Source organism: Oncorhynchus nerka, linkage group LG13 (assembly GCF_034236695.1).
Source record: "Oncorhynchus nerka isolate Pitt River linkage group LG13, Oner_Uvic_2.0, whole genome shotgun sequence".
Classification (NCBI taxonomy): Eukaryota; Metazoa; Chordata; class Actinopteri; order Salmoniformes; family Salmonidae; genus Oncorhynchus; species Oncorhynchus nerka.
In genome coordinates this window covers 94,590,977-94,614,760 of record NC_088408.1, presented here as the reverse complement: position 1 = coordinate 94,614,760, position 23,784 = coordinate 94,590,977, and the positions used below count along the sequence as shown (strand labels likewise).

The 23,784-nt window shown below is 46.1% G+C and overlaps 1 protein-coding gene across 1 annotated transcript in view; it reads left to right on the top strand.

Moving 5' to 3' along the window:
• The window catches only part of ccdc125 (coiled-coil domain containing 125), an 89,332-nt gene extending 65,903 nt beyond the window's left edge, over positions 1 to 23,429 (top strand). The window contains exons 11-13 of the mRNA XM_065026069.1: positions 18,198 to 18,348; positions 19,655 to 19,767; positions 22,319 to 23,429. Of these exons, the coding sequence (XP_064882141.1) occupies positions 18,198 to 18,348; positions 19,655 to 19,767; positions 22,319 to 22,711 (657 nt within the window). The 3' untranslated portion in view covers positions 22,712 to 23,429. The remainder of the gene's footprint in view (positions 1 to 18,197; positions 18,349 to 19,654; positions 19,768 to 22,318) is intronic.
• The last annotated feature ends 355 nt before the right edge of the window (positions 23,430 to 23,784 follow it).

Genomic DNA, 23,784 nt, shown 5'->3' with positions numbered 1-23,784 from the left:
CACTAATACAAGAGGTAGGGTCCCCACCTTAACCTAATACAAGAGGTAGAGTCCCCACCTTAACCTAATACAAGAGGTAGAGTCCCCACCTTAACTTAATACAAGAGGTAGAGTCCCCACCTTAACCTAATACAAGAGGTAGAGTCCCCACCTTAACCACTAATACAAGAGGTAGGGTCCCCACCTTAACCACTAAGACAAGAGGTAGGGTCCCCACCTTAACCACTAAGACAAGAGGTAGGGTCCCCACCTTAACCACTAAGACAAGAGGTAGTGTCCCCACCTTAACCACTAATACAAGAGGTAGGGTCCCCACCTTAACCACTAATACAAGAGGTAGAGTCCCCACCTTAACCTAATACAAGAGGTAGAGTCCCCACCTTAACCTAATACAAGAGGTAGGGTCCCCACCTTAACCACTAAGACAAGAGGTAGAGTCCCCACCTAACCTAATACAAGAGGTAATACCACTAAGGTAGAGGGTCCCCACCTTAACCACTAATACAAGAGGTAGGGTCCCCACCTTAACCACTAAGACAAGAGGTAGGGTCCCCACCTTAACCACTAAGACAAGAGGTAGGGTCCCCACCTTAACCACTAAGACAAGAGGTAGGGTCCCCACCTTAACCACTAAGACAAGAGGTAGAGTCCCCACCTTAACCACTAATACAAGAGGTAGGGTCCCCACCTTAACCACTAAGACAAGAGGTAGGGTCCCCACCTTAACCACTAAGACAAGAGGTAGGGTCCCCACCTTAACCACTAAGACAAGAGGTCCCCACCTTAACCACTAGTAGTGTCCCCACCTTAACCACTAATACAAGAGGTAGGGTCCCCACCTTAACCACTAATACAAGAGGTAGAGTCCCCACCTTAACCTAATACAAGAGGTAGAGTCCCCACCTTAACCTAATACAAGAGGTAGAGTCCCCACCTTAACCACTAAGACAAGAGGTAGGGTCCCCACCTTAACCACTAAGACAAGAGGTAGGGTCCCCACCTTAACCACTAAGACAAGAGGTAGGGTCCCCACCTTAACCACTAAGACAAGAGGTAGTGTCCCCACCTTAACCACTAATACAAGAGGTAGGGTCCCCACCTTAACCACTAATACAAGAGATAGAGTCCCCACCTTAACCTAATACAAGAGGTAGAGTCCCCACCTTAACCACTAATACAAGAGGTAGGGTCCCCACCTTAACCACTAATACAAGAGGTAGGGTCCCCACCTTAACCACTAAGACAAGAGGTAGGGTCCCCACCTTAACCACTAAGACAAGAGGTAGGGTCCCCACCTTAACCACTAAGACAAGAGGTAGGGTCCCCACCTTAACCACTAAGACAAGAGGTAGAGTCCCCACCTTAACCACTAATACAAGAGGTAGGGTCCCCACCTTAACCTAATACAAGAGGTAGGGTCCCCACCTTAACCACTAATACAAGAGGTAGAGTCCCCACCTTAACCACCAATACAAGAGGTAGGGTCCCCACCTTAACCACTAATACAAGAGGTAGCGTCCCCACCTTAACCACTAATACAAGAGGTAGAGTCCCCACCTTAACCTAATACAAGAGGTAAAGTCCCCACCTTAACCTAATACAAGAGGTAGAGTCCCCACCTTAACCACTAATAGAAGAGGTAGAGTCCCCACCTTAACCACTAATACAAGAGGTAGAGTCCCCACCTTAACCACTAAGACAAGAGGTAGGGTCCCCACCTTAACCACTAAGACAAGAGGTAGAGTCCCCACCTTAACCACTAATACAAGAGGTAGGGTCCCCACCTTAACCTAATACAAGAGGTAGAGTCCCCACCTTAACCTAATACAAGAGGTAGAGTCCCCACCTTAACTTAATACAAGAGGTAGAGTCCCCACCTTAACCTAATACAAGAGGTAGAGTCCCCACCTTAACCACTAATACAAGAGGTAGGGTCCCCACCTTAACCACTAAGACAAGAGGTAGGGTCCCCACCTTAACCACTAAGACAAGAGGTAGGGTCCCCACCTTAACCACTAAGACAAGAGGTAGTGTCCCCACCTTAACCACTAATACAAGAGGTAGGGTCCCCACCTTAACCACTAATACAAGAGGTAGAGTCCCCACCTTAACCTAATACAAGAGGTAGAGTCCCCACCTTAACCTAATACAAGAGGTAGGGTCCCCACCTTAACCACTAAGACAAGAGGTAGAGTCCCCACCTTAACCTAATACAAGAGGTAGGGTCCCCACCTTAACCACTAATACAAGAGGTAGGGTCCCCACCTTAACCACTAAGACAAGAGGTAGGGTCCCCACCTTAACCACTAAGACAAGAGGTAGGGTCCCCACCTTAACCACTAAGACAAGAGGTAGAGTCCCCACCTTAACCACTAATACAAGAGGTAGGGTCCCCACCTTAACCACTAATACAAGAGGTAGGGTCCCCACCTTAACCACTAAGACAAGAGGTAGGGTCCCCACCTTAACCACTAAGACAAGAGGTAGGGTCCCCACCTTAACCACTAAGACAAGAGGTAGTGTCCCCACCTTAACCACTAATACAAGAGGTAGGGTCCCCACCTTAACCACTAATACAAGAGGTAGAGTCCCCACCTTAACCTAATACAAGAGGTAGAGTCCCCACCTTAACCTAATACAAGAGGTAGAGTCCCCACCTTAACCACTAAGACAAGAGGTAGGGTCCCCACCTTAACCACTAAGACAAGAGGTAGGGTCCCCACCTTAACCACTAAGACAAGAGGTAGGGTCCCCACCTTAACCACTAAGACAAGAGGTAGTGTCCCCACCTTAACCACTAATACAAGAGGTAGGGTCCCCACCTTAACCACTAATACAAGAGATAGAGTCCCCACCTTAACCTAATACAAGAGGTAGAGTCCCCACCTTAACCACTAATACAAGAGGTAGGGTCCCCACCTTAACCACTAATACAAGAGGTAGGGTCCCCACCTTAACCACTAAGACAAGAGGTAGGGTCCCCACCTTAACCACTAAGACAAGAGGTAGGGTCCCCACCTTAACCACTAAGACAAGAGGTAGGGTCCCCACCTTAACCACTAAGACAAGAGGTAGAGTCCCCACCTTAACCACTAATACAAGAGGTAGGGTCCCCACCTTAACCTAATACAAGAGGTAGGGTCCCCACCTTAACCACTAATACAAGAGGTAGAGTCCCCACCTTAACCACCAATACAAGAGGTAGGGTCCCCACCTTAACCACTAATACAAGAGGTAGCGTCCCCACCTTAACCACTAATACAAGAGGTAGAGTCCCCACCTTAACCTAATACAAGAGGTAAAGTCCCCACCTTAACCTAATACAAGAGGTAGAGTCCCCACCTTAACCACTAATAGAAGAGGTAGAGTCCCCACCTTAACCACTAATACAAGAGGTAGAGTCCCCACCTTAACCACTAAGACGAGAGGTAGGGTCCCCACCTTAACCACTAATACAAGAGGTAGAGTCCCCACTTTAACCTAATACAAGAGGTAGGGTCCCCACCTTAACCACTAAGACAAGAGGTAGAGTCCCCACCTTAACCACTAAGACAAGAGGTAGGGTCCCCACCTTAACCACTAATACAAGAGGTAGGGTCCCCACCTTAACCACTAAGACAAGAGGTAGGGTCCCCACCTTAACCACTAAGACAAGAGGTAGGGTCCCCACCTTAACCACTAATACAAGAGGTAGGGTCCCCACCTTAACCACTAATATAAGAGGTAGAGTCCCCACCTTAACCACTAATACAAGAGGTAGGGTCCCCACCTTAACCACTAAGACAAGAGGTAGAGTCCCACCTTAACCAATAATACAAGAGGTAGAGTCCCCACCTTAACCACTAATACAAGAGGTAGGGTCCCCACCTTAACCACTAATACAAGAGGTAGGGTCCCCACCTTAACCACTAAGACAAGAGGTAGGGTCCCCACCTTAACCACTAAGACAAGAGGTAGGGTCCCCACCTTAACCACTAAGACAAGAGGTAGGGTCCCCACCTTAACCACTAATACAAGAGGTAGGGTCCCCACCTTAACCACTAAGACAAGAGGTAGGGTCCCCACCTTAACCACTAATACAAGAGGTAGGGTCCCCACCTTAACCACTAATACAAGAGGTAGGGTCCCCACCTTAACCACTAATACAAGAGGTAGAGTCCCCACCTTAACCTAATACAAGAGGTAGAGTCCCCACCTTAACCTAATACAAGAGGTAGAGTCCCCACCTTAACCACTAATACAAGAGGTAGGGTCCCCACCTTAACCACTAATACAAGAGGTAGAGTCCCCACCTTAACCATTAGACAAGACGTAGGGTCCCCACCTTAACCTAATACAAGAGGTAGAGTGCCCACCTTAACCTAATACAAGAGGTAGAGTCCCCACCTTAACCTAATACAAGAGGTAGAGTCCCCACCTTAACCACTAATACAAGAGGTAGGGTCCCCACCTTAACCACTAAGACAAGAGGTAGGGTCCCCACCTTAACCACTAAGACAAGAGGTAGGGTCCCCACCTTAACCACTAAGACAAGAGGTAGGGTCCCCACCTTAACCACTAATACAAGAGGTAGGGTCACCACCTTAACCTAATACAAGAGGTAGGGTCCCCACCTTAACCACTAATACAAGAGGTAGAGTCCCCACCTTAACCACCAATACAAGAGGTAGGGTCCCCACCTTAACCACTAATACAAGAGGTAGAGTCCCCTCCTTAACCACTAATACAAGAGGTAGGGTCCCCACCTTAACCACTAATACAAGAGGTAGAGTCCCCACCTTAACCTAATACAAGAGGTAAAGTCCCCACCTTAACCTAATACAAGAGGTAGAGTCCCCACCTTAACCACTAATAGAAGAGGTAGAGTCCCCACCTTAACCACTAATACAAGAGGTAGAGTCCCCACCTTAACCACTAAGACAAGAGGTAGGGTCCCCACCTTAACCACTAATACAAGAGGTAGAGTCCCCACTTTAACCTAATACAAGAGGTAGGGTCCCCACCTTAACCACTAAGACAAGAGGTAGAGTCCCCACCTTAACCACTAAGACAAGAGGTAGGGTCCCCACCTTAACCACTAATACAAGAGGTAGGGTCCCCACCTTAACCACTAAGACAAGAGGTAGGGTCCCCACCTTAACCACTAAGACAAGAGGTAGGGTCCCCACCTTAACCACTAATACAAGAGGTAGGGTCCCCACCTTAACCACTAATATAAGAGGTAGAGTCCCCACCTTAACCACTAATACAAGAGGTAGGGTCCCCACCTTAACCACTAAGACAAGAGGTAGAGTCCCACCTTAACCAATAATACAAGAGGTAGAGTCCCCACCTTAACCACTAATACAAGAGGTAGGGTCCCCACCTTAACCACTAATACAAGAGGTAGGGTCCCCACCTTAACCACTAAGACAAGAGGTAGGGTCCCCACCTTAACCACTAAGACAAGAGGTAGGGTCCCCACCTTAACCACTAAGACAAGAGGTAGGGTCCCCACCTTAACCACTAATACAAGAGGTAGGGTCCCCACCTTAACCACTAAGACAAGAGGTAGGGTCCCCACCTTAACCACTAATACAAGAGGTAGGGTCCCCACCTTAACCACTAAGACAAGAGGTAGGGTCCCCACCTTAACCACTAAGACAAGAGGTAGGGTCCCCACCTTAACCACTAATACAAGAGGTAGGGTCCCCACCTTAACCACTAATACAAGAGGTAGAGTCCCCACCTTAACCATTAGACAAGACGTAGGGTCCCCACCTTAACCTAATACAAGAGGTAGAGTCCCCACCTTAACCACTAATACAAGAGGTAGGGTCCCCACCTTAACCACTAAGACAAGAGGTAGGGTCCCCACCTTGACCACTAATACAAGAGGTAGGGTCCCCACCTTAACCACTAAGACAAGAGGTAGGGTCCCCACCTTAACCACTAAGACAAGAGGTAGGGTCCCCACCTTAACCACTAATACAAGAGGTAGGGTCCCCACCTTAACCACTAATACAAGAGGTAGAGTCCCCACCTTAACCACTAAGACAAGAGGTAGGGTCCCCACCTTAACCACTAATACAAGAGGTAGGGTCCCCACCTTAACCACTAATACAAGAGGTAGGGTCCCCACCTTAACCTAATACAAGAGGTAGAGTCCCCACCTTAACCACTAATACAAGAGGTAGGGTCCCCACCTTAACCACTAATACAAGAGGTAGGGTCCCCACCTTAACCACTAATACAAGAGGTAGAGTCCCTACCTTAACCACTAATACAAGAGGTAGTGTCCCCACCTTAACCACTAATACAAGAGGTAGAGTCCCCACCTTAACATAATACAAGAGGTAGAGTCCCCACCTTAACCTAATACAAGAGGTAGAGTCCCCACCTTAACCACTAATACAAGAGGTAGGGTCCCAGGCCTTAACCACTAAGACGAGGTAGAGTCCCCACCTTAACCACTAATACAAGAGGTAGAGTCCCCACCTTAACCACTAAGACAAGAGGTAGACTCCCCACCTTAACCACTAAGACAAGAGGTAGGGTCCCCACCTTAACCACTAAGACAAGAGGTAGAGTCCCCACCTTAACCACTAATACAAGAGGTAGAGTCCCCACCTTAACCTAATACAAGAGGTAGAGTCCCCACCTTAACCTAATACAAGAGGTAGAGTCCCCACCTTAACCTAATACAAGAGGTAGAGTCCCCACCTTAACCACTAATACAAGAGGTAGGGTCCCCACCTTAACCACTAAGACAAGAGGTAGGGTCCCCACCTTAACCACTAAGACAAGAGGTAGTGTCCCCACCTTAACCATTAGACAAGAGGTAGGGTCCCCACCTTAACCTAATACAAGAGGTAGAGTCCCCACCTTAACCTAATACAAGAGGTAGAGTCCCCACCTTAACCTAAGACAAGAGGTAGGGTCCCCACCTTAACCACTAAGACAAGAGGTAGGGTCCCCACCTTAACCTAATACAAGAGGTAGGGTCCCCACCTTAACCACTAATACAAGAGGTAGGGTCCCCACCTTAACCACTAATACAAGAGGTAGAGTCCCCACCTTAACCACTAATACAAGAGGTAGAGTCCCCACCTTAACCACTAATACAAGAGGTAGGGTCCCCACCTTAACCACTAATACAAGAGGTAGAGTCCCCACCTTAACCACTAATACAAGAGGTAGAGTCCCCACCTGAACCACTAATACAAGAGGTAGGGTCCCCACCTTAACCTAATACAAGAGGTAGAGTCCCCACCTTAACCACTAATACAAGAGGTAGGGTCCCCACCTTAACCACTAATACAAGAGGTAGAGTCCCCACCTTAACCTAATACAAGAGGTAGAGTCCCCACCTTAACCTAATACAAGAGGTAGAGTCCCCACCTTAACCACTAATACAAGAGGTAGGGTCCCCACCTTAACCACTAAGACGAGGTAGAGTCCCCACCTTAACCACTAAGACAAGAGGTAGAGTCCCCACCTTAACCACTAAGACAAGAGGTAGGGTCCCCACCTTAACCACTAAGACAAGAGGTAGGGTCCCCACCTTAACCACTAAGACAAGAGGTAGGGTCCCCACCTTAACCACTAAGACAAGAGGTAGGGTCCCCACCTTAACCACTAATACAAGAGGTAGGGTCCCCACCTTAACCACTAAGACAAGAGGTAGGGTCCCCACCTTAACCACTAATACAAGAGGTAGGGTCCCCACCTTAACCACTAAGACAAGAGGTAGGGTCCCCACCTTAACCACTAAGACAAGAGGTAGGGTCCCCACCTTAACCACTAATACAAGAGGTAGGGTCCCCACCTTAACCACTAATACAAGAGGTAGAGTCCCCACCTTAACCACTAAGACAAGAGGTAGGGTCCCCACCTTAACCACTAATACAAGAGGTAGGGTCCCCACCTTAACCACTAATACAAGAGGTAGGGTCCCCACCTTAACCTAATACAAGAGGTAGAGTCCCCACCTTAACCACTAATACAAGAGGTAGGGTCCCCACCTTAACCACTAATACAAGAGGTAGGGTCCCCACCTTAACCACTAATACAAGAGGTAGGGTCCCCACCTTAACCACTAATACAAGAGGTAGAGTCCCTACCTTAACCACTAATACAAGAGGTAGAGTCCCCACCTTAACCACTAATACAAGAGGTAGAGTCCCCACCTTAACCTAATACAAGAGGTAGAGTCCCCACCTTAACCTAATACAAGAGGTAGAGTCCCCACCTTAACCACTAATACAAGAGGTAGGGTCCCAGGCCTTAACCACTAAGACGAGGTAGAGTCCCCACCTTAACCACTAATACAAGAGGTAGAGTCCCCACCTTAACCACTAAGACAAGAGGTAGAGTCCCCACCTTAACCACTAAGACAAGAGGTAGGGTCCCCACCTTAACCACTAAGACAAGAGGTAGAGTCCCCACCTTAACCACTAATACAAGAGGTAGAGTCCCCACCTTAACCTAATACAAGAGGTAGAGTCCCCACCTTAACCTAATACAAGAGGTAGAGTCCCCACCTTAACCTAATACAAGAGGTAGTCCCCACCTTAACCACTAATACAAGAGGTAGGGTCCCCACCTTAACCACTAAGACAAGAGGTAGGGTCCCCACCTTAACCACTAAGACAAGAGGTAGGGTCCCCACCTTAACCACTAATACAAGAGGTAGGGTCCCCACCTTAACCACTAATACAAGAGGTAGAGTCCCCACCTTAACCACTAAGACAAGAGGTAGGGTCCCCACCTTAACCACTAATACAAGAGGTAGGGTCCCCACCTTAACCACTAATACAAGAGGTAGGGTCCCCACCTTAACCACTAATACAAGAGGTAGAGTCCCTACCTTAACCACTAATACAAGAGGTAGTGTCCCCACCTTAACCACTAATACAAGAGGTAGAGTCCCCACCTTAACCTAATACAAGAGGTAGAGTCCCCACCTTAACCTAATACAAGAGGTAGAGTCCCCACCTTAACCACTAATACAAGAGGTAGGGTCCCAGGCCTTAACCACTAAGACGAGGTAGAGTCCCCACCTTAACCACTAATACAAGAGGTAGAGTCCCCACCTTAACCACTAAGACAAGAGGTAGACTCCCCACCTTAACCACTAAGACAAGAGGTAGGGTCCCCACCTTAACCACTAAGACAAGAGGTAGAGTCCCCACCTTAACCACTAATACAAGAGGTAGAGTCCCCACCTTAACCTAATACAAGAGGTAGAGTCCCCACCTTAACCTAATACAAGAGGTAGAGTCCCCACCTTAACCTAATACAAGAGGTAGAGTCCCCACCTTAACCACTAATACAAGAGGTAGGGTCCCCACCTTAACCACTAAGACAAGAGGTAGGGTCCCCACCTTAACCACTAAGACAAGAGGTAGTGTCCCCACCTTAACCATTAGACAAGAGGTAGGGTCCCCACCTTAACCTAATACAAGAGGTAGAGTCCCCACCTTAACCTAAGACAAGAGGTAGGGTCCCCACCTTAACCACTAAGACAAGAGGTAGGGTCCCCACCTTAACCTAATACAAGAGGTAGGGTCCCCACCTTAACCACTAATACAAGAGGTAGGGTCCCCACCTTAACCACTAATACAAGAGGTAGAGTCCCCACCTTAACCACTAATACAAGAGGTAGAGTCCCCACCTTAACCACTAATACAAGAGGTAGGGTCCCCACCTTAACCACTAATACAAGAGGTAGAGTCCCCACCTTAACCACTAATACAAGAGGTAGAGTCCCCACCTGAACCACTAATACAAGAGGTAGGGTCCCCACCTTAACCTAATACAAGAGGTAGAGTCCCCACCTTAACCACTAATACAAGAGGTAGGGTCCCCACCTTAACCACTAATACAAGAGGTAGAGTCCCCACCTTAACCACTAAGACAAGAGGTAGGGTCCCCACCTTAACCACTAAGACAAGAGGTAGGGTCCCCACCTTAACCACTAAGACAAGAGGTAGAGTCCCCACCTTAACCACTAAGACAAGAGGTAGAGTCCCCACCTTAACCACTAAGACAAGAGGTAGGGTCCCCACCTTAACCACTAAGACAAGAGGTAGGGTCCCCACCTTAACCACTAAGACAAGAGGTAGGGTCCCCACCTTAACCACTAAGACAAGAGGTAGGGTCCCCACCTTAACCACTAATACAAGAGGTAGGGTCCCCACCTTAACCACTAAGACAAGAGGTAGGGTCCCCACCTTAACCTAATACAAGAGGTAGAGTCCCCACCTTAACCACTAAGACAAGAGGTAGAGTCCCCACCTTAACCTAATACAAGAGGTAGGGTCCCCACCTTAACCACTAAGACAATAGGTAGGGTCCCCACCTTAACCACTAAGACAAGAGGTAGGGTCCCCACCTTAACCACTAAGACAAGAGGTAGGGTCCCCACCTTAACCACTAAGACAAGAGGTAGGGTCCCCACCTTAACCACTAAGACAAGAGGTAGGGTCCCCACCTTAACCACTAAGACAAGAGGTAGAGTCCCTACCTTAACCACTAATACAAGAGGTAGAGTCCCCACCTTAACCACTAATACAAGAGGTAGAGTCCCCACCTTAACCTAATACAAGAGGTAGAGTCCCCACCTTAACCTAATACAAGAGGTAGAGTCCCCACCTTAACCACTAATACAAGAGGTAGGGTCCCAGACCTTAACCACTAAGACGAGGTAGAGTCCCCACCTTAACCACTAATACAAGAGGTAGAGTCCCCACCTTAACCACTAAGACAAGAGGTAGAGTCCCCACCTTAACCACTAAGACAAGAGGTAGGGTCCCCACCTTAACCACTAAGACAAGAGGTAGAGTCCCCACCTTAACCACTAATACAAGAGGTAGAGTCCCCACCTTAACCTAATACAAGAGGTAGAGTCCCCACCTTAACCTAATACAAGAGGTAGAGTCCCCACCTTAACCTAATACAAGAGGTAGAGTCCCCACCTTAACCACTAATACAAGAGGTAGGGTCCCCACCTTAACCACTAAGACAAGAGGTAGGGTCCCCACCTTAACCACTAAGACAAGAGGTAGTGTCCCCACCTTAACCATTAGACAAGAGGTAGGGTCCCCACCTTAACCTAATACAAGAGGTAGAGTCCCCACCTTAACCTAATACAAGAGGTAGAGTCCCCACCTTAACCTAAGACAAGAGGTAGGGTCCCCACCTTAACCACTAAGACAAGAGGTAGGGTCCCCACCTTAACCTAATACAAGAGGTAGGGTCCCCACCTTAACCACTAATACAAGAGGTAGGGTCCCCACCTTAACCTAATACAAGAGGTAGAGTCCCCACCTTAACCACTAATACAAGAGGTAGGGTCCCCACCTTAACCACTAATACAAGAGGTAGAGTCCCCACCTTAACCTCTAATACAAGAGGTAGAGTCCCCACCTTAACCTAATACAAGAGGTAGAGTCCCCACCTTAACCTAATACAAGAGGTAGGGTCCCCACCTTAACCACTAAGACAAGAGGTAGGGTCCCCACCTTAACCACTAAGACAAGAGGTAGGGTCCCCACCTTAACCACTAAGACAAGAGGTAGGGTCCCCACCTTAACCACTAAGACAAGAGGTAGGGTCCCCACCTTAACCACTAAGACAAGAGGTAGGGTCCCCACCTTAACCACTAAGACAAGAGGTAGAGTCCCTACCTTAACCACTAATACAAGAGGTAGAGTCCCCACCTTAACCACTAATACAAGAGGTAGAGTCCCCACCTTAACCTAATACAAGAGGTAGAGTCCCCACCTTAACCTAATACAAGAGGTAGAGTCCCCACCTTAACCACTAATACAAGAGGTAGGGTCCCAGGCCTTAACCACTAAGACGAGGTAGAGTCCCTACCTTAACCACTAATACAAGAGGTAGGGTCCCCACCTTAACCACTAAGACAAGAGGTAGAGTCCCCACCTTAACCACTAAGACAAGAGGTAGGGTCCCCACCTTAACCACTAAGACAAGAGGTAGAGTCCCCACCTTAACCACTAATACAAGAGGTAGAGTCCCCACCTTAACCTAATACAAGAGGTAGAGTCCCCACCTTAACCTAATACAAGAGGTAGAGTCCCCACCTTAACCTAATACAAGAGGTAGAGTCCCCACCTTAACCACTAATACAAGAGGTAGGGTCCCCACCTTAACCACTAAGACAAGAGGTAGGGTCCCCACCTTAACCACTAAGACAAGAGGTAGTGTCCCCACCTTAACCATTAGACAAGAGGTAGGGTCCCCACCTTAACCTAATACAAGAGGTAGAGTCCCCACCTTAACCTAATACAAGAGGTAGAGTCCCCACCTTAACCTAAGACAAGAGGTAGGGTCCCCACCTTAACCACTAAGACAAGAGGTAGGGTCCCCACCTTAACCTAATACAAGAGGTAGGGTCCCCACCTTAACCACTAATACAAGAGGTAGGGTCCCCACCTTAACCACTAATACAAGAGGTAGAGTCCCCACCTTAACCACTAATACAAGAGGTAGAGTCCCCACCTTAACCACTAATACAAGAGGTAGGGTCCCCACCTTAACCACTAATACAAGAGGTAGAGTCCCCACCTTAACCACTAATACAAGAGGTAGAGTCCCCACCTGAACCACTAATACAAGAGGTAGGGTCCCCACCTTAACCTAATACAAGAGGTAGAGTCCCCACCTTAACCACTAATACAAGAGGTAGGGTCCCCACCTTAACCACTAATACAAGAGGTAGAGTCCCCACCTTAACCTCTAATACAAGAGGTAGAGTCCCCACCTTAACCTAATACAAGAGGTAGAGTCCCCACCTTAACCTAATACAAGAGGTAGAGTCCCCACCTTAACCACTAAGACGAGGTAGAGTCCCCACCTTAACCACTAATACAAGAGGCAGAGTCCCCACCTTAACCACTAAGACAAGAGGTAGGGTCCCCACCTTAACCACTAAGACAAGAGGTAGGGTCCCCACCTTAACCACTAAGACAAGAGGTAGGGTCCCCACCTTAACCACTAAGACAAGAGGTAGGGTCCCCACCTTAACCACTAATACAAGAGGTAGGGTCCCCACCTTAACCACTAAGACAAGAGGTAGGGTCCCCACCTTAACCACTAAGACAAGAGGTAGGGTCCCCACCTTAACCACTAAGACAAGAGGTAGGGTCCCCACCTTAACCACTAAGACAAGAGGTAGGGTCCCCACCTTAACCACTAAGACAAGAGGTAGGGTCCCCACCTTAACCACTAAGACAAGAGGTAGGGTCCCCACCTTAACCACTAAGACAAGAGGTAGAGTCCCTACCTTAACCACTAATACAAGAGGTAGAGTCCCCACCTTAACCACTAATACAAGAGGTAGAGTCCCCACCTTAACCTAATACAAGAGGTAGAGTCCCCACCTTAACCTAATACAAGAGGTAGAGTCCCCACCTTAACCACTAATACAAGAGGTAGGGTCCCAGGCCTTAACCACTAAGACGAGGTAGAGTCCCTACCTTAACCACTAATACAAGAGGTAGGGTCCCCACCTTAACCACTAAGACAAGAGGTAGAGTCCCCACCTTAACCACTAAGACAAGAGGTAGGGTCCCCACCTTAACCACTAAGACAAGAGGTAGAGTCCCCACCTTAACCACTAATACAAGAGGTAGAGTCCCCACCTTAACCTAATACAAGAGGTAGAGTCCCCACCTTAACCTAATACAAGAGGTAGAGTCCCCACCTTAACCTAATACAAGAGGTAGAGTCCCCACCTTAACCACTAATACAAGAGGTAGGGTCCCCACCTTAACCACTAAGACAAGAGGTAGGGTCCCCACCTTAACCACTAAGACAAGAGGTAGTGTCCCCACCTTAACCATTAGACAAGAGGTAGGGTCCCCACCTTAACCTAATACAAGAGGTAGAGTCCCCACCTTAACCTAATACAAGAGGTAGAGTCCCCACCTTAACCTAAGACAAGAGGTAGGGTCCCCACCTTAACCACTAAGACAAGAGGTAGGGTCCCCACCTTAACCTAATACAAGAGGTAGGGTCCCCACCTTAACCACTAATACAAGAGGTAGGGTCCCCACCTTAACCACTAATACAAGAGGTAGAGTCCCCACCTTAACCACTAATACAAGAGGTAGAGTCCCCACCTTAACCACTAATACAAGAGGTAGGGTCCCCACCTTAACCACTAATACAAGAGGTAGAGTCCCCACCTTAACCACTAATACAAGAGGTAGAGTCCCCACCTGAACCACTAATACAAGAGGTAGGGTCCCCACCTTAACCTAATACAAGAGGTAGAGTCCCCACCTTAACCACTAATACAAGAGGTAGGGTCCCCACCTTAACCACTAATACAAGAGGTAGAGTCCCCACCTTAACCTCTAATACAAGAGGTAGAGTCCCCACCTTAACCTAATACAAGAGGTAGAGTCCCCACCTTAACCTAATACAAGAGGTAGAGTCCCCACCTTAACCTAATACAAGAGGCAGAGTCCCCACCTTAACCACTAAGACAAGAGGTAGGGTCCCCACCTTAACCACTAAGACAAGAGGTAGGGTCCCCACCTTAACCACTAAGACAAGAGGTAGGGTCCCCACCTTAACCACTAAGACAAGAGGTAGGGTCCCCACCTTAACCACTAATACAAGAAGGGTCCCCACCTTAACCACTAAGACAAGAGGCAGGGTCCCCACCTTAACCACTAATACAAGAGGTAGGGTCCCCACCTTAACCACTAAGACAAGAGGTAGGGTCCCCACCTTAACCACTAAGACAAGAGGTAGGGTCCCCACCTTAACCACTAAGACAAGAGGTAGAGTCCCCACCTTAACCACTAAGACAAGAGGTAGAGTCCCCACCTTAACCACTAAGACAAGAGGTAGGGTCCCCACCTTAACCACTAAGACAAGAGGTAGGGTCCCCACCTTAACCACTAAGACAAGAGGTAGGGTCCCCACCTTAACCACTAAGACAAGAGGTAGGGTCCCCACCTTAACCACTAATACAAGAGGTAGGGTCCCCACCTTAACCACTAAGACAAGAGGTCCCCACCTTAACCTAATACAAGAGGTAGAGTCCCCACCTTAACCACTAAGACAAGAGGTAGAGTCCCCACCTTAACCTAATACAAGAGGTAGGGTCCCCACCTTAACCACTAAGACAAGAGGTAGGGTCCCCACCTTAACCACTAAGACAAGAGGTAGGGTCCCCACCTTAACCACTAAGACAAGAGGTAGGGTCCCCACCTTAACCACTAAGACAAGAGGTAGGGTCCCCACCTTAACCACTAAGACAAGAGGTAGGGTCCCCACCTTAACCACTAAGACAAGAGGTAGGGTCCCCACCTTAACCACTAATACAAGAGGTAGGGTCCCCACCTTAACCACTAAGACAAGAGGTAGGGTCCCCACCTTAACCTAATACAAGTCACTCAGACAAATACTACTTGAGTTTAAGGATACACATTTCGGTCAATTTTTTGGGGTCCAATGCTATAGCCTGTTAGTGAACATGCAACTCATGTAATTTAAGAAGCTAACAATAAATAATTTACCATAATGCAATTCACAGGAAACACCGTACTAAACTGTGCACCTGATGAGAGCAGTTCCAAATGATTATTTTATTTGTAAAGAAATAAATAATGTTTGAACCTTCATTTAACTGGGCAAATCAGTTGAGAACAAATTCTTATTTACAATGACGGCCTACCAAAAGGCAAAAGGCCTCCTGCGGGGACGGGGGCCTGGGATTAAAAATATATATATATAAATATAGGACAAAACACACATCATGACAAGAGAGATAACACTACATAAAGAGAGACCTAAGACAACATAGCAAGGCAGCAACACATGAAAACACAGCATGGTAGCAACATAACATGACAACAACATGGCAGCAGTACAACATGGTACAAACATTATTGGACACAGACAACAGCACCAAGGGCAAGATGGTAGAGACAACAATACATCACACAAAGCAGCCACAACTGTCAGTAAGTGTCCATGATTGAGTCTTTGAATGGAGAGATTGAGATAAAACTGTCCAGTTTGAGTGTTTGTTGCAGCTCGTTCCAGTCGTAAGCTGCAGCAAACTGAAAAGAGGAGCGACCCAGGGATGTGTGTGCCGTGGGGACCTTTAACAGAAGGTGATTGGCAGAATGGGTGTTGTATGTGGAGGATGAGGGCTGCAGTAGATATCTCAGATAGGGTGGAGTGAGGTTTAAGAGGGTTTTATAAATGGGTGGCAGGTAGCCTAGTGGTTAGAGCGTTGGACTAGTACCCCTAAACTACGACAGGTAGCCTAGTGGTTAGCCTAGTGGGTTAGCCTAGTGGGGTGGTATGTAGCCTAGTGGTTAGAGCGTTGGGCCAGTATCCGAAAGGTTGCTAGATCAAATCCCCGAGCTGACAGGGTAAAAATCTGTCGTTCTGCCCCCTGAACAAGGCAGTTAACCCACTGTTCCCCGGTAGGCTGTCATTGAAAATAAGAATGTGTTCTTAACTGACTGGCCTAGTTAAATTAAGGTTAAATAAATAAGCATCAGCCAGAGGTAGTAATCACACCTGTGGGCAGAGGGGCAATCTTCTTACCAAACCACGTGACCTTTGTTTTGGAGGTGTTCAGAACAAGGTTAAGGGTCGAGCAAGCTTGTTGGACACTAAGAGGATCAAGCTGATTCTAAACCATTTTACAGAGGCCAGTTCATGAAGGAAGGCTTGCTCAAGTTTTTTGGCAGGTGTCTATGCCAAATCAGGACAGGTCGTTTCACTGAGCAGCCATTAAGAACACAGGCTGTAAAACAGTGATCACTAAGGTCATTACAGAAAACACCAGACTAATGATTTGTAAGTATAACATCAAGAGTAGCCTTTTCTTGGTGTTTGGAGTCATACCTTGTGGGATTGGTAATAATCTGAGAAAGATTTAGGGAGTCCTGTAATGACCAACACATCTGGATTGGAGCTGTGAACCCACACTTTCGGTTGTTCCAGTTTAGGTCATAAGGTTTGTAGTGTTAACTTGCAGAAATGTGACAGATGAAAATCTCACCTTAGAAATTTTGAAGAAGGGGGAATCTAATAGCAACTACTATAACGGTTAGTTCATATGAAGAGGATTGTGCCTTTTCCTTCTGGACAACGAAATAAAGCTGATATGAAAACCAATAGAACAGGAGAGAAATACTGGTTAATGGCACGAGGAAGTCTTTATAAAATAATTGCCTCCACGTTTTAATGGATGGATTTTGGCTAGGCTACATTGAAGTAATGTAAAACACACGGTCATTATTTGAAGTAAAGTAAAACGTTCAGGATTGAAACCGTTATACTGCCTCGAGCTCCCATTGTAACGTGGTGGGTGACGCGATAATAGTCAACCGTAGGAAGGCTATATATAGCCTATGCATCCGAATGGCGAATTGGAGGCGCGCTTTACGAGTGTACATTGAGAAATAAAATAGCTCCTTTCTATTCATGGCCACCAAACTCTTTAACACGCGATTGCAATATAGAATTATTATTTGTTGCGCAATGACTGAGTTTAGAACAGCAGGTTTCACTCTAGTAGTTTCCAGGCTTTTTGAGGAGCTACTCTCTCGCAGGTGGCAGGGTCCATTCTTCTCGTCTATCTAGGCTCTGTATGCTGTGGGCGTGTGATAAATAAAATGCATGACGACTAACGAAAATACACACGCGCCAATTTAATTCCACACACATTAACATGCAAATGAACCTATAGACCGATAAGCATGACGGTCAAATGTATTTTCAGCAACTAACCGTTAACATCCCTAACTTGAGTAAAAGTATCTGGTTTTAAATGTACTTAAGTACAGGTGTGGAAAAAGTACATGTTCATCCTTGAGTAAAAGTACAAAGTAAAAGTCAATGCTGTACATCAAAATCCTTATATTACGCAAACTGCACAATTGATTGTATTTCTTTTTACGGACAGACAGTGGCACACTCCAACACTCATCATCTACTGACACAGTATTTGTGTTTAGGGATTCCGCCAGATCACAGGCAGTAAGGATGACAAAGCGTTATATTGATAGGTGCGTGAATGGGACCATCATTCTGTCCTGCCTGGGCATTCTGAATGTAACGAGTATTTATTGCGGTCAGGGAAATGTATAGGACTAAAAAGTCAATCGTTTCTTTAGGAATGTAGTGAAGTAGAAGTTGTTTGTGTGTGTGTGTAGCTGGAGGGCCATGGCAGGAGGATGGAGGAGGCGTTGCTGATGGCGGACGCATTTCGGATCGCCTTCGAACAGCAGCTCAGGAGGCGCAGCGATCACTTCCTGATTCTGGCCGAGACAGACAGGAACAAGTCCCGCCCACTAAGGCCAGAAGGTATACTATATTGTCCTCACTTCAACAAGACACAGACACATGGAAGTTAATGTTCTGTAAGTTTGAGTGTATCACAGCGAATGATGTATATAAATATCTATGTAATATTGATATAAAGTGCATTCGGAAAGTATTCAGACCCCTTGACTTTTTCTACATTCAATCTACACACAATACCTCATAATGACAAAGCGAAAACAGGTTTTTAGAAATGTTTGCAAATGTATTAAATTTGTTTTATTTTTAATGATACCTTATTTACATAATTATTCAGACCTTTTGCTATGAGACTCAAAATTGAGATCAGGTGCATCCTGTTTCCATTGTTAATCCTTGAGATGTTTCTACAACTTGATTAGAGTCCACCTGTGGTAAATTCAATTGATTGGACATGATTTAGAAAGGCACACACCTGTCTATATAAGGTCCCAGAGTTGACAGTGCAAAAACCAAGCCATGAGATCGAAGGAATTGTCCGTTGAGCTCCGAGACAAGATTGTGTGGAGGCACAGATCTGGGGAAGGTTACCAAAAAATGTCTGCACCATTGAAGGTCCACAAGAACACAGTGGCCTCCATCATTCTTAAATTGAATACGTTTGGAACCACCAAGACTCTTCCAAGAGCTGGCCATCCGGCCAAACTGAGCAATCAGGGGAGAAGGGCCTTGATCAGGGAGGTGACCAAGAACCCAATGATCACTGAAAGAGCTCCAGAGTTCCTCTATGGAGATGGGAGAACATTCCAGAAGAACAACCATCTCTGCAGCACTCCACCAATCAGGCCTTTATGGTAGAGTGGCCAGACGGAAGCCACTCCTCAGTAAAAGGCAAATGACAGCCCACTTGATTGGCCCAGCCAGACCCCGGACTTGAACCCAATCGAACATCTCTGGAGAGACCTGAAAATAGCTGTGCAGGGACGCTCCCCATTCAACCAGACAGAGCTTGAGAGGATCTGCAGAGAAGAATGTGAGAAACTCCCCAAATACAGGTGTGCCAAACTTCTAGCATCATACCCAAGAAGACTCGAGGCTGTAATCGCTGCCAAAGGTCCTTCAACAAAATACTGAGTTTGTGGTCTGAATATTTATTTACAGTATATGTGATATTAATGTGATATTTTTGTTTTTGCTTTATCATTATTTGTGTAGATTGATGCGAAATGTGGAAAAAGTCAAGGGGTCTGAATACTTTACGAAGGCACTGATACATCATTGTGTTTTAAGACAACAGAAGTGAGGCTGTTTGTACAGTATGACTCAATGAATGGATGACTGACTGACTGACTATATCTGTGTATTGCAGGCAAGGATAAGACAGCATCTCTCAGTGTGGCTCAGAGACTAAGAGGACTGCTGCCGTCCAGCACAGAGATCACAGACGACCCCACAGAGACTCTGCACAAACTCCTCGACCTGGTCTGTACTGTAATACAGTATACTGTACACCCTAATACAGTATACTGTACTGTACCCACACCCTAATACAGTATACTGTACTGTACCCACACCCTAATACAGTATACTGTACTGTACCCACACCCTAATACAGTATACTGTATCCACACCCTAATATAGTGTACTGTACCCACACCCTAATACAGTGTACTGTATCCACACCCTAATACAGTGTAGTGTACTGTACCCACACCCTAATACAGTGTACTGTACTGTACCCACACCCTAATACAGTATACTGTACTGTACCCACACCCTAATACAGTATACTGTATCCACACCCTAATACAGTATACTGTACCCACACCCTAATACAGTATACTGTACTGTACCCACACCCTAATACAGTGTACTGTATCCACACCCTAATACAGTGTAGTGTACTGTACCCACACCCTAATACAGTGTACTGTACTGTACCCACACCCTAATACAGTGTACTGTACTGTACCCACACCATAATACAGTGTACTGTACTGTACCCACACCCTAATACAGTGTACTGTACTGTATCCACACCCTAATACAGTGTACTGTACTGTACCCACACCCTAATACAGTGTACTGTACTGTACCCACACCATAATACAGTATACTGTACCCACACCCTAATACAGTGTAGTGTACTGTACCCACACCATAATACAGTGTACTGTACCCACACCATAATACAGTATACTGTACCCACACCCTAATACAGTGTACTGTACTGTACCCACACCCTAATACAGTGTACTGTACTGTACCCACACCCTAATACAGTGTACTGTACCCACACCATAATACAGTGTACTGTACCCACACCCTAATACGGTGTACTGTACTGTACCCACACCCTAATACAGTGTACTGTACTGTACCCACACCCTAATACAGTGTACTGTACCCACACCCTAATACAGTATACTGTACCCACACCCTAATACAGTGTACTGTACCCACACCCTAATACAGTATACTGTACTGTATCCACACCCTAATACAGTGTACTGTACCCACACCCTAATACAGTGTACTGTACCCACACCCTAATACAGTATACTGTACTGTATCCACACCCTAATACAGTGTACTGTACCCACACCCTAATACAGTATACTGTACACACACCCTAATACAGTGTACTGTACTGTATCCACACCCTAATACAGTATACTGTATTGTATCCACACCCTAATACAGTGTACTGTATCCACACCCTAATACAGTGTACTGTACCCACACCCTAATACAGTATACTGTACTGTACCCACACCCTAATACAGTATACTGTACCCACACCCTAATACAGTATACTGTATCCACACCCTAATACAGTATACTGTATCCATACCCTAATACAGTATACTGTAGCCACACCCTAATACAGTATACTGTACCAACACCCTAATACAGTATACTGTACTGTAGCCACACCCTAATACAGTATACTGTACTGTATCCACACCCTAATACAGTATACTGTACCCACACCCTAATACAGTATACTGTAGCCACACCCTAATACAGTGTACTGTACCCACACCCTAATACAGTGTACTGTACTGTATCCACACCCTAATACAGTGTACTTAGGGCCCTGAATATTTCCTGTACATGTGGATAAAAACATTTGTTTATATTCCTAGAAGTAATATTGCAAACGTTTCAAAATGTTATCTGGCTTTTCATTCCCACCCACTGATCCCTCTCTCTCTCTTTCAATATTTATCTTTCAATTCAAGGGGCTTTATTGGCATGGGGAACATATGTTTACATGGCCAAAGCAAGTGAAGTAGATAATATACAAAGGTGAAATAAACAATAAAGATTAACAATAAACATTACACTCACAGAAGTTCCAAAAGAGATATTTCATATATCATATTATGTCTATATACAGTGTTGTAACGATGTGCAAATAGCTAAAGTACAAAACGGAAAATAAATATGAATATGGGTTGTATTTACAATGGTGTTTATTCTTCACTGGTTGCCCCTTTCTTGTGGCAACAGGTCACAAATCTTGCTGCTGTGATGGCACACTGTGGTATTTCACCCAGTAGATATGGGAGTTTATCAAAATTGGGTTTGTTTTCAAATTCTTTGTGGGTCTGTGTAATCTGAGGGAAATATTGTCATACATTAGGTTAGGAAGAGCACCTCAGTTTCCACCTCATTTTGTGGGCAGTGAGCACATAGCCTGTCTTCTCTTGAGAGCCATGTCTGCCTACGGTGGCCTTTCTCAATAGCAAGGCTATGCTCACTGAGTCTGTACATAGTCAAAGCTTTCCTTAAGTTTGGGTCAGTTACAGTGGTCAGGTATTCTGCCACTGTGTACTCTGCCAAATAGCATTCTAGTTTGCTCAGTTTTTTTGTTAATTCTTTCCAATGTGTCAAGTAATTATCTTTTTGTTTTCTCTGTCTGTCTCCATCTCTCTTTCTTTCTCTCTCGCTCTCTCTCCTTCCTTCTTTGTTCTCCATTGTCTCTCTCCCTCTCTCCATCCCATCCTCCTTATCTCTCCCTGTGTAGCTGAGTGATAAGGAAGAAGCTCTTGCTCACCAGAGGAAGGTTAGCTTCATGCTAGCCCGCAACACAGAGGAACTAGAGAGACGGTTGAAGACAGACAATATGCTGCAGACACAGGTCACATCACCACCACACTGTTCTTCAGAGACAGACACATGCAAGTCCAACCATGCAGGCACAAGCGTCTGCAGTTCCAACCATGTCCAGGAGAGGGCAGGAGCGGACCAGTGTCATGGTGGGGCGTCATCATCAGAATCAGACACCACAGACCTCCAGCCCTCCGAGATCCAAGAGGCTGAGACGGAAGCCACCGCCCTCCACATACAGGGCCTTTCTCTGGGGCAGTCACCCATGGAGAGAGGGGGAAGAGAGGACCATCTGGTCACCCTACTATGAGTTGTTTGTCATCACAGAGTGATCCTACCTGGCCTTCTTACTGCGGTGCCATGCTTGAAATGGAATGAAACGTGTGCCAGCACTCCTTCTGGGTGCCGATACTCATGATATTTAAGTGAAAGGTATTCATTATATATTAGAGGTAATGTTCTGTAAGAGGTGCCGATACTCTAGGACAAAATTAGAGGTGCCTGCACTCCGTACCGATGTGTACCAGCCCAATTCAAGCACTGCCGCTGTGCATCTGACTGATCTTGGAACAACTCTGGTCCTGTATAAGTCTGGTTTTACGTGAATATATCGTCCTCTGTGTAGCCGTTGTGATTACATTTTATAGTAATAATTCTTAGCACATTACAATTGATAGAAAGTGACTGAATGCTTTACATTTTGCTAAACCTCTTGTTCTGAATATTTCCTGAGCTCTGATAAGATGTTTTAATGTATCCACTTATAAAATGTTATGATGGTCAAAATATTGAAGTGGAATTGTTTGGAGTTATGTTGCTGTGTGTAGAATAGTTATTTGTTGTCATGCAAATGTAAGAAATGGATATGTGCCAATGTTGATGTCCCTGATTACACAATTAAACATATAGCCTTTGCCTCCTTTCAAGCCACAGGGCGCGTTTGAGCTGTAAGGCGAAATCAACCGGCTGTCGACGAAAGTCGAGCAGTGAAGTCGGGGAGGTGTATCTGCGATAGCCGAAAGTCACAATTTACCCACAATGTATCACGGATTTGATGCTCTCAAACATGACCCTTGACCTCTCTGACTGCAGTCAACTAAATTATCCTTGATCTCATGATTTCTATAAAGTTCATGCAGTCGACATGTAGGCGCAAGTCGGACCATTTTTATCCCCAATAATGCAACACACTTTGAAAGCGACATGACAAAATTGACCCACTCGAACGAGCCCTATGACTGTTCAAACTCATAAAAGCAGGAATCTTAGTTATCAAATCCCACAATCCAATGCAACCAAAACACGGACAGCTGTGTGTAGGATGGGGAGATTCCTAGATGTGAGAAGTGTGCAGGTGGGCATGAGACAAAGGATTGTGTAGCA